This window comes from Staurois parvus, unplaced genomic scaffold (assembly GCF_062004578.1).
Source record: "Staurois parvus isolate SC_StPar_1 unplaced genomic scaffold, SC_StPar_1.0 ptg000096l, whole genome shotgun sequence".
Lineage (NCBI taxonomy): Eukaryota > Metazoa > Chordata > Amphibia > Anura > Ranidae > Staurois > Staurois parvus.
Window position 1 is genome coordinate 406,380 of NW_028317892.1, and position 12,793 is coordinate 419,172.

At 42.7% G+C, this 12,793-nt stretch overlaps 1 protein-coding gene across 7 annotated transcripts in view; it reads left to right on the forward strand.

Annotated features, from left to right (window-relative positions):
- EPS15L1 (epidermal growth factor receptor pathway substrate 15 like 1) overlaps positions 1-12,793 on the forward strand; it is a 252,064-nt gene that overhangs the window by 109,320 nt on the left and 129,951 nt on the right. For all 7 annotated transcript variants that reach the window (XM_089670784.1, XM_089670785.1, XM_089670786.1 and 4 more), the window contains one exon: positions 4,849-4,921. In XM_089670784.1, the coding sequence (XP_089526910.1) occupies positions 4,849-4,921 (73 nt within the window). The remainder of the gene's footprint in view (positions 1-4,848; positions 4,922-12,793) is intronic.

Here is a 12,793-nt window from a genome sequence, read left to right on the forward strand (position 1 = left end):
ATCTCAAAATGCACACCCATTGAGAACCTCCTCGATACATCATATCACCTACCACACACCTACAGCCCTGTTCCCAGGGATCGTTTTAAGCCCCAGCTGTAACTATTGCTTGTCTGATAACTTATCATGACACCTTACAGCCGTTGTGACATGGAGTGGCCGTCACTGTTGCCCCCAACCTTGCCCTCGGGTAGCCCTAGACGGGATCCTCCCAGGACAAAGTTTAGCCTCCCAATTTGGGGTTTCCAGCCCATTCTGGTTAGCCGGATTTGTACTGTTTTCTCTTAACTCCCATTTGTTAAGAACACCACGAGACTCTTTTTTTTTTTTTTTTTTTTCTCCTTCCCCATCTTCTGTCTTGACCTCCTTCCCTCTCCCCACCTGTCTCCTTTACTTTCTATCTATCTTCCTAGCCCGAGGGTTGGTTGCCACCTGACCTATCCTAGCTCAATTACATAGACCCTCCCATCAGTATGGCCCCACTGAATATCTTTACCCTTAATGTCCAAGGTCTAAATTCACCACACAAACCAACCAAAGCTTTCAATCTTTTTCCTCTGCCAAAGCTCATGTAGTCTGCTTGCATGGGACACATTTCACTAAATCTTGCTGTCTGAAATACTTCAGTGCTTTTTGCCCACAAGTATATACAGCCTCGGCAGATAAAAAAACATAGAGGAGTGCTAATAGCGTTTCATCGTTTTACTCCATTTACCCTCCGAGCGGAAATCAAAGACACTGAAGGACATAATATCTACCCACCTTCTTGATAAGGAAGTTACCGTAGTATCTTACTAGGCTCCAAACCATAACCCGACCCTCTTTCTCTCCCATCTTTTGACTATATTTGAATCTCACAAGCGGGGCACTCTGCTCGTTTGTGGCGATTCCAATCAAGTGATATACCCATTTTTGGATAAATCCCCCGCTCCCGATATATCCAGTCCTACTAAACGCAGCTTCCAATCCCTTCTCCAACAGCACTCTCTCCTCGGCTCCTTGCGTGAGGTCAACCCAGCTAGAAGGCAATACAAACATTTTTCTCATCCACACAACACCTTCTCACGTATCGACCACATATTTATAACTATCGGCTCGTCACCCACCATACTGTCCTCCGTGATCAAACCCTATACCTGGATGGACCATAACGCTGTCATTACAACACTAGACTCTTTAGTCCCCAGGTCTAAGATTCTACCTGGTGCCTCAACGATACCCTGTTGGCTCACCCAGAACACCGGGTTCAGATAGACGTTGCGATTGAAGAATACCTAACTCATAATAATACACAGATATCTCACTGGTTACACTGTGGGAGGCCTTTAAACCGGTACTACGAGGGATGTTCATTAGCCAGGCATCTCACTTAAAGGAAAAACGGCTACTCCATAAACATTTAGATGCAACATTCGATGACTCTTACATAGCTTTTCATACAGATCCCTCTCCCACACACAAACAGACATAAGAGAAGGCCCGCCTGGATCTTGCTCTTTTCCTAACTGAATCCGCTGAAAAAGTACTCCGTAGGTCCAGACACAGATACTATATGAAAGCAAATAAATATGATACCCTTCTTAGCCCTGTCGCTCTGCAACCTAGATCGTCCACGCAAACCTATACGCTTGAAAACTGCTAAGGACTCATACACAAGTAGACCTATAAAGATCCTTCGAGTATTCCACAAACACCTTGCACACCTCTACTCTGCAAAAACCACATTTGTAGAACCTAAAGCCGAGGCCTTTTTTTCCCAACCTCCGCCTTCCCACACTATCGTCGTCACAACACACATCTCTAGAACAACCAATCTCAGAGCTAGAAATCATTCATACAATTAAATCTCTTAAATCTAATAAACATTCGGGACCAGATGGTTTTACAGCCCCCTACCTTAAACACTTTGCCGGATTACTAGCTCCGCTTCTGGCCAAGGCCTTTCTCTACTGAATGGTCACAACATTGGACCAGACTCCCTCTCAGCCATTATCACAATGCTACCTAAGCCCAACTCTGACGATACCTCCTGGTCAAACTACAGAACCTTCTCCCTCGTTAATATAGATATCAAGATCCTAGCAAAAATACTGTCCACGCACCTGAATAGGATTATAGGTTCTCTCATACATAAGGATCAAGTGGGCTTTATCCCCTTGAAACAATCTGACGACAGGGTTTGACGAGCAGTCCTACTTGCTCATACAGCCAGGAATTGATATATACCCACATGTTATGTGTCACTTGATATCAAAAAAGCCTTTGACACGGTCTCCTGGCCATATCTGAAATTCACCATACGTAAATGGGGCTTCAGACCACACTTCCTTACCTGAGTTACCTCGCTTTACGTCTCGCCAAAAGCTTATCTGAAGTACACAGGACACAAGTCTGACCCATTTCTGATCCAACGCGGGACTCACCAAGGCTGCCCCCTGTCCCCTCTCCTCTTTGGCTTAGCCATCGAACCTTCCACACAATCAATACACAATAACCCTAACATCCAGGGACTAGAGCTGGGAGCCCACCACCACAAACTAACCCTTTTGCAGATGATATTCTCCTGATTATGACGACTACACTTACCTCTGCCCTCAATCCTTTGTCCACATGTGAACGGTTTTCTGCTATCTCTGGTTTGCAGATCAACCTCTAAAAATCTAAGGCACTTAAAATCTTCATACCTCCCTCCACCCTCACACAACTCCAAGACTCCCTTCCGTTCTTTTGGTCCCCACACCATATACCCTTCTTAGGCATCAAGCTTACCGCCGACCCGTCCACGCTTTTTCCCACTAATTACCCGCCTATGTTGACACATTTAACCGACCTCATGACTTCCTGGTCTCCTTTGCCCATAGCATGGATGGGGCATATCATTGTTGTTAAAATGTCCATCCTGCCCAAGATACTCTATCTTTTTCGAGTCCTTCCTATACCTGTCCCATCCTACTACCTCAGGATTCTCCAACACCGAACCCAGTCCTATATATGGGGCAAAATTAGACCACGAATCTCTAAGACATCTCTTTTCTCCTCTAAGACATCAGGAGGTCCAGGCCTTCCCAATTTCACTAAATACTATCGAGCAGCTCACCTCGCTCAAATCCCTAAATACCACACGGTTCACGAAACCCCCCTCTGGGTCGCTGTAGAGGCCGTAGACTGTGATCCACTATCAGTTGCAAACTTATTGTGGCTTCGCCTGCAAGACCGTCGCACAATCCGAAACCCAATCACCAAGCATATCAACCCTATGCTTGTCCTTTCTCCACCTGCCTGGACATCCCCCTCCATGTTCCACAACTGGCTCCGAAATGGCTTTACTAGGGCACACAGATTGACGACCCCATATGTTTTCAAGATCATCCCTTATTTTAGTGAAACATATGGCCTTCCAGGGTCTGAAATATTCTGATACCTACAAATTAAACACTTTCTCACTCCCAACCTGCGGAATAACCCCACTTCACCTGCTATGACCAAACAGACTTGCAAGAATGGCCCACACGCACGAGGCCTAATATCCACACTCTAATCTCACCTTTTGGCCCCGCCGTCGCCTTCATCTATACAATACGTCAACAAATGGGAGAAAGATCTCGGTCTAGCTCTTGATCCCTCTGACTGGGAAGATATTTGGTTAAATACTAAATCAGCTTCACAAAACATAGTGGCCTTAGAAACAAATTATAAAGTTCTCAGGCGCTGGCATATGGTTCCCGCTCGGATAGCTAAATTTCTCCCTACCTACCTTTCCACCTGTTTTAGAGGCTGCTCCGACATTGGCACTCATTATCATATCTAATGGGACTGCCCTCTGGCCACCACCTTCTGGACAGAGATTTTCTGTATTCTCTCCTCCATGCTCCCCTACTCCTTACCCCCAGACCCAGCCACAGCCCTTCTCAACAGAAAACCGTCGGACATGTCCCGCTTACACGTCAAAGTCTTTCTGCAGGTCACGACTGCAGCAAAACAAACCATCGCTAAAGCATGGAAAAAACCTCACCTCCACATCTTAGAAGTCAAACACAGGATTACAAGGACCTGATTCACGCTAAGGTCAAAGCAGTTCTTCAAGACAAAGTGAGCACATACTTCTTTCCACCTGACTCCTCCTATGTTAGGATCTCCATCGGTCCTAGTTTAAACACAACAGTAAGGCCGCGCCTTCCCTTGGAGCTATTCTACTGCTCTCTATGGCTTCCTATTGGCTACTCATACCATCTCCCCCCCCCGTTACTCCTCACCCATTCATGCTTTTCATATATACTCTCAAACCACTCCCTCTGCTCCCTTCACACCCCTCGTCATCACCAGCTTTCTTATACCCTCTTTCCTCTCTCCCGATAATCTTCTCCTTCCTTAGACACCACGTTTATTTCTAGACTGGTCATTAACGGCACATCCTTGATCATGTCAATCAAGGTGTTCACCGCCTAATCCCTATCACTGTCACGCGGACAATCACACTCGTACTACGACCCCCTTAATTGCTTTACTGTGTGAAAAACCCACATTTCATATTTGCGCCAACTTCATAATAATCCGTGTCCATTTTTTAGACTGCGTTTATTGGTACATCCTCTTGTGTAAAGATAATGCTTGTCACCGCATTGATTAAGGTTGCACACCATTCTTGTGTACCTCCCAGATATTAGATGTACAATGTATTTTTTCTACTGTACGGTTTACCTGTTTACCTGTTGACCCCTAAACTTTGACCTATTAATCTGTAACCTCTAATGTTGTTATGCTGTAATGCTGGCTTGTTGCCTTACAATAAAATATTTGAACAAGAAATAAACAGAAAACAGCTGATTTTCTGATTTGTTTGTCTTACAGAGAAAAATATGCTCTTGAGCAGGACATTCGAGAGAAGGAAGACGCCATAAGGCACAAGACCACAGAGGTACAGGTATGTAAAAGTTTGACAGAAGCCTCCCTGGTGTTCCCACAATGGTATTGTGTCCTGTTATGCTTATGTAGCATACCCCACCCAGTCCCTGGGAGAGTAATGCAATGGGAACACAATGAAAATGCATAAAGAAAAGCCATGCTGTACCCTTATACTGTGGCAAGACTAAGTACAGCAGGCAGACTTATTGCATCAACAAGGTGTTTCACAGGCAAATATTCAAGAAAGGTGTTTTCAGATGTGCTGTCCAAAGCCTGCTTTAGAAGCACAAAAAAAAAAAAGCAATGCAGAGGACCAAAAATGCAGTGGTCAGCCAAGGAATATTAGTGCAGCAGATGAAAATCATTATGCTGACTTCCATTTGCAATATCAAGATGTCAAGTGACACCATCAACTCATCCCTGACAGAAACCATTGGCACCCCCATACACCCATCTACAGTCTGAAAAGGTCTGGTGGGAAGTGCTCTTCACTGAAGACTTGCTGTTAAAAATTTAATACCTCTAAATAAGGCTGCAACTTGCCTGTGCAGAAAATCCCATGTACCGGTGTGCTGAAAAATGGCAAAAGGTGCTCTAGACTAATGAGTCTATAACCAAATGTATTTTGTTTGCTGAATGCCTGGAGAGCGGTACAAGGATGAGTGTCTGCAGGCAACAGTGAAGCATGGTAGATGTTCCTTGCAGGTTTTCAGGGCTGCATTTTTACTTATGGAGTTGGGGATTTTCTCATTGTTAATGGTCTGAAAAGTGCAGGCAGATACAGTGAAGGAAAGAAGTGTTTGATCCCCTGCTGATTTTGAATGTTTGCCCACTCACAAAGAAATGATCAGTCTAAAAATCGAATGGAAGGTGTATTGTAACACTGAGACAGAATAGCAACAACAAATTCAAAAGAAATGCATGTCTAACAAATTATGTACTGATTTGCATGTTCATGAGGGAAATAAGTATTTGATCCCCTTAACAAAACATGACTTAGTACTTTGTGGCAAATTCCTTGTTGGCAATGACAGAGGTCAGATGTTTCCTGTAGTTGGCCACCAGGTTTGCACACATCTCAGAAGGGATTTTGGCCCACTCCTCTTGGCAGATCCTCTCCAAGTCATTAAGGTTTGGTGGCTGATGTTTGGCTACTTTCAGCTCCCTCCACAGATTTTTAATCGGATTAAGGTCTGGAGACTGGCTAGACCACTCCAGGACCTTAATGTGCTTCTTCTTGAGCCATTCCTTTGTTGTCTTGGCATTGTTTTGGGTCATTGTCATGCTGGACACGACCCATTTTCAATGCCCTGGCTGAGGGAAGAAGGTTGTCACCCAAGATTTGACGGTACATTGCCCCGTCCATTGTCCCTTTGATGCGGTGCAGTTGTCCTGTTCCCTTAGCAGAAAAACACCCCCAAAGCAGAAGCTTTGGTTCATAGGCAGCATTCCTCCTCCTCCAAACATGGTGAGTTAATGCCAAAGATCTTGATTTTGGTCTCATCTGACCACAACACTTTCAACCAGTCCTCCTCTGCATCATTCAGATGTTCAGTGGCAAACTTCAGATGAGCCTGGACATGTGCTTTCTTGAGCAGAGGGACCTTGCGGCGTAGTGTTACCAATTGTTTTCTTGGTAACTGTGGTCCCAGCTGTCTGGAGATCGACAAGATCCTCACGTGTAGTTCTGATATGATTCCTCACTGTTATCATGATCATTGACACTCCACGAGGTGAGATCTTGCATGGTGCACCAGATCTAGGGAGACTGACAGTTGTTTTGTGTTTCTTCCATTTGCCAATGGTTGCACCAACTGTTGTCACTTCTCACCAAGCTGCTTGGCGATACTTTGGTAGCCCAATCCAGCCTTGTGTAGGTCTACAATCTTGTTCCTGACATCCTTGGACAGCTCTTTGGTCTTTGCTATGATGGAGAGTTTGGAATCTGATTGTTTGATTGCTCCTGTAGACAGGTGTCTTTTATACAGGTAACAACATGAGATTAGCAGCACTCCCTTTAAGAGACTGCTTCTAATCCCAGCTTGTTACCTGTATGAAAGACACCTGGTAGCCAGAAATCCTGCTAAATGATAGGGGATCAAATACTTATTTCCCTCATGAACATACAAATCCGTGCATAATTTGTTAGACATGCATTTCTTTTGAATTTTTTGTTGCTATTCTGTCTCTCAGTGTTACAATACACCTACCATTCAATTTTTAGACTGATCATTTCTTTGTGAGTGGGCAAACATTCAAAATCAGCAGGGGATCAAATACATATTTCCTTCACTGTATTTATCTTTTTTACTATTAGATTACTTTTAGGGAGGCATCTGATCAGTTCCAAATTCATTCTGTGACCCCAAACCTTTAGCCAAAGCCATAGAAGACTTTCTTCAGTGAAAAGCACAACAAACCTTAGAAGAGATGATATGGCCTCTACAGAGCCCTGATCTCAAGAATTATAAATCTGTCTTGGATTACATAAAGAGAAGCTAACGAGAAGCTTAAATCCATCCAATGTCTGTATCAACCTACCTGCTAAGCTCCTTAAAAACTTTGTGCAAGTTTACCTAGAAGAATTAATGCTATTTTGAAAGCAAAGGGTGGATACAGCGAATATTAGTTTTATTTTGCTTTTTTGTCTGTTTAAGCACTTTGTAGGTAGTTAACTGTTGCATAAAAACAATTTCATTATTTTTTAAAGCATTATAAAATACTTTAAAAATAAAGGGGCTGCTGCAGAACAGCAGATACAATGTACAGTAGGAGTTCAGTGTTAAGTGGGGAGGGGGCATTTTTGCTAAGAGGGAGATAGGGTGTGACATTGGTGCAAAGTTAATGGGGCATTGGTGCTAAATGGGGGGGCAGGCAATGTGCTAATTTCTAATGTGGAGGAGAGGGGGGATATTGGGGATTAGTGGAGGGAGAGAAGGAACAATAGGGATAAGTGGGAGAAGAGGGGGAACATTGGGAATAAGTGGGAGAAGAAGAGGAACATTGGGGGTAAGTGGGAGAAGAAGAGGAACATTGGGGATAAGTGGGGGAAGAGGGGGACATTGTGGATAAGTGCTGGGAGAGGGGGGTTTTTGTGATTAAGGAAGGATATTGGGCATAAGTGCGGGGAGAGGGAAGACATTGGAGATAAGTGGGGGAAAGGGAGGATAAGTAGGGGAAGAGGGGGACAATGGGGATAAGTGGGAGGAGAGGGGGGCATTAGAGATAAGTTGGAGAAGAGGGGGGACATTAGGGATAAGTGGAGGAAGAGGAGGAACATTGGGAATAAATGGGGAAGAGGGGGAGATTTGGGATAAGTGGGAGAGGAGACGGGACATTTGGGATAAGTGGGAGAGGAGGCGGGACATGGGGATAAGTGGGAGAGGAGGCGGGACATGGGGATAAGTGGGATTGGAGGTGGGACATTGGGGATAAGTGGGATTGGAGGTGGGACATTGAGGATAAGTTGTGGGAGCAGGGGGATATTGAGGATTAGTGGAGGGAGAGGCGGGACATTGGGGATAAGTGTAGGAGAGGGGGACGTTGGGGATTAGTGGATGAATGTTCTGGGACTGACAGCCAATAGGAAGTCAGGAAAGTATGTATGCACGTCTTGTGGAAACAGAAGCAAAACTCACAGTGCTGGCTTTGCATTGCAGAGGATTATTAGCTGCAGTACAGTGCGGGGCTAGAACAGGCTGTAATACGATGCATTGGGATATAAAAAGGGATGTTTGATAGGAGAATAGGAGTCCATGTACTGTGTACTCCCCCAGAAAGGCAACCGCACTGAAGGAAACACTACTACTCCGCCCCGCCCCCCCGAGCCCTTTCCTCTGCTGTTATGTGCAGAGCAGTTAGGGTTTTATACTGTCGGACTAGAAGCCAGGCTTCTCTGTCTTCTGCTTCTGCCAGTACTGGAGTAGCCCACAGCAGGGTTAAATGTAGAACAAATGTCTTGCCCAGCACCTGGAACTGAATATCCTGGGCGTTGGGCGATAGGAATTAAACATCCCTGGTCACTGTGCTAGAATTGTAAATAGAGCTGCGCATATACAGCTCTGTGGACATTCCTCAGAGAATTGTTAATAGGCAGGTTAAGTGTATTTTATTGCAGAAGGGACATTGCCTGCCTGTTTGCAGTTTTTCGTTTTCTACATTTAGTTCCATTTCAAGGCTAACGTTGACACAGTCTCATCTGTTTTATTTAAAGTGGTTGTAAAGGCAGAAGGTTCTTTTACATTCATGCTTTGTGTGCATGAAGGTAAAAAAACCTTCTGAGTGCAGCTCCTGCCCCCCACTTTACTCACATAAGCTCGATCCCGATCCAGTGATGTACTTGAGAGCCAAAGCTCTCTGCTCTCTCACTTCTCATTGGCTTAGGACAGATATTGAGCACTACAGTCACTTTTGCAGCAGTTGTTTTCTTATTCTGGGTCACAATCCTGCACAATGTCTTTTTTGTCTCTTTTGGTCAGTTTACCATGTCAACTGCTCTTATGCTTATCAGACGATGCTTTCCCAGATACTATATATGTTGCCATAACCTTTGATACTGTACCTCGCGTCACGGGAAATAAATTGGGAATTTTGGTGACAGAGGCACCAGCTAATTGGGCACCAACAATTTGCTCTCTTTGAAGCTCTGTAAGCTCTGACGTGACTCTGTATTACTAGCAGCACTCGCAGTGAATGTCAAAAGTGAGTCTTCTCACCTGTTAACTAGGTGTCTCATCACACAGCACACAAGCAAAAGAATGTTGCATCACTGCCACTTTCAACACGAAATGTCATCACACCTGCAAAATGGATTGTGTCCTTTTGTCTAACTCCTGTATTTTACTGTGCAAAAGTTTTAGGCAGATGTGAAGAAATACTTTCAAGCTAAACAAATGTTCTATAAAACTCAGCTTTGTCAAAATTTTGGTAATTGTTCTTGTGTTCATTGAGATAATGATTAAAATCTTACTTTTCAAAAGGGGTGTACTCATTTCTGCTGAGTACAGTATATGAATTACAGTACTGTGAGCATGATTCAAGAAGATTAATCCAGCAACTTCATCCCTGCTCTTTTTAATGACACTGTGCAGTGGAAATGGAGATACTGTATGTGTGTTCAGGTCCTAGATGGCTTCTATATATATACAACACATGAGATAAAGAGGTGTAGTCACATGTTAACCTTTACATATTTGTTGCAAAGTCTTGCTTGGGGAAAAAAGGGATGATCATAGTTCGCATATTTTGCGGTACATGTTAACTGGTCAACTGCCTTTTTTAAACAAGTTTGCAGTGAATATGTAAGGGTTATGTGTGGTAACTCTTCTTAAGTGTTGTATAAATGAAACAACTTAGGATCTCAACATGCATTTCTACTGCATTGTGCAGGTCAATAAAAAAAATAAAAAAATTCCCACCCTTAGTACATACCCAGACATCCTATACCACGATCATAGCCGCAGCCGCAACCATAATCCTGGTATCTAAATTTGCACCTCTAAAGCCACCCGATCACTTTTAAAGGGCAAGCGAGGTGGCACCTCCCCCTGCCGCAATTCTCATGTTCTCCAGTGGAATCAGGGTGCACAGGACCAGATCAGTGCCCATCAAACTGATCTCAGTTTGACCAGATGCTTTTGTGGGCAGAGGAGAGATCCGGGATCTAGACCACAGATTCAGTAACGAGTACCGGTCACTGCACAGCTATCACATGGAACGTTGTTCATCCCTCGTGTCATCAATACAGTTGATTTAAAAAAGACAAAGTAAGCAAAAAATTTATTTAACCACTTCAGCCCCAGAGGGTTTTCAGCCCTTCCTGACCGGGCCATTTTTTTTTACTATTCGGCACTGCGCTATTTCAGCAGGAAATTGCGTGGTCATGCAATACTGTACCCAAATGAAATTTAGGTGTTTTTTCAACTAGAGCTTTCTTTTGGTGCTATTTGATCACCACTGGGTTTTTATTTTTTGTGGTATAAACATAAAAAGACCGAAAATAAACTCAAATTTAGTCATAAATTTAGGCCAAAATGTATTCTTTTACATTTCTTTGGTAAAAATAAAATCCCAATACGTGTATATTAATAGGTTTGTGTGAAAGGTATAGTCTCTACAAACTATGGTATATACATATTGGAATTTATACAGCTTTTACTTTCTGACTGCATATCACATTTCTTGAGGTGCTAAAATGCCAAGACAGTACAAACACCCCCCTTCCATTTGCCTTTTTTGAAAATTAGACACCCCAAGGAATTTGTTGAGAGGCATGTTGAGTCCATGGAAGATTTAATTTTTTTGCCACAAATTTTATGAAAATGATACTTTTTTTTTTTTTTACATAAAGTTGTCACCTAAATTATATATTGCTCACACATGACATGGGAATATGTGGAATAACACCCCAAATGCATTGTTACTTCTCTGAGTATGGGGATACCACATGTGAGAGACTTTTTGACAGCTTAACCTCATACAGGCCCCCTAAATCCAGTGACCACCTTTAGGCTTTCCAAGGGCAATACTGTATTTCCTTATGTCAATTCCTCACTACCTATTATCACTGTAGTTTTGGAGGCCCTGAAATACCATCATAGTACAAACACCTTCCCAAATGACCCCTTTTTGGAAGGTAGACACCGCAAGGAGTTTGATAAGAGACATGGTGAGTATTTTGCCGATATCGTTTTTTTCACAGGGTTTTGACAAAGAAACATTTACATTTTCTTTCTTCATTTTCCAATAACTTGTGGCAACAAATGAGATCTGCAAAATACCCAGCATGCCCCTTATCAAATAATTTGGAGTTTCTACTTTCCAAAAAGGGGTCATTTGGGGGGGGTGCTTCTATTATCCTGGCATTTTAGGGCCAACATTAGAAGCTTAGTCCACACATCACCCATTCTTCTAACCACATGAAGACCCAAGTCTTTTCTTACACTTTGTTTATATGAGAAACCGTTTTTATTTTGGTAGAAAATTACTTTGAACCCCCAAACATTCTATATATTTTTAAAGCAGAGGCCCTAGAGAATAAAACAGTGTGTGCTGAAATTTTTTATGTTACACAGTATTTGCGCAGCAATTTTTCAAACTCAAATATTTTGGAAAAAATACACTTTTTTTAATTTATTGCACAAAAACACAATATATTGCCCAATTGTTTGATAACATTTAAAAGATGATGTTACACTGAGTAAGTAGGTACAAAACATGACATGCTTTAAAACTGCACACGCACACAATCTACGTAAATCTTTAATAACCATAGGCAACGCTTTAAAATCCTTTATAGGTTACTAATTTAGATTTACACAGGCGGTCCAATGTTAGAATTACTGCCCTTGATCTGACATTTGCGGTGATACCTCACATGCACGCTGCAATCTCTGTTTTTACATACCGACACAGGACCAATATTTGCGGTTGCCTTTGCAGCCAAGCATGAAAGGGGGGGCTGTGACTATTTTTTTTTATTGTTATTATTTTTTTATTTTTACACTGTCCCTTTTGATTTTTTTTTCACTTTTATTGTTATCACAGGGAATGTAAATATCCCCTGTGATAGCAATAGGCAGTGAGAGGTCCTCTTTTCTGAGAAATCTGGGGCCTAATAGACTCTAGATCTATTCTCTACCTTCTATGCTTTCCCACTGCTTGTAAATGCGATCCAGCAGTAATTAGCCAATCACCAGCTGAAGAAATAATAATAGAATATTTGGGGGCTCTAAATGATTTTCTAGCAAAAAAATTTTGATTTGTTACATGTATGTGAGAAATGTCAGAAGTAGCCCAGTAAGTGGTTAAAAAAGACTGGGTTGCTTTAAATTGCTGGATTATTCTTTGAAGAAGCAATAAATTATGCTTACTGTGTTGTAATTCCCTTTTT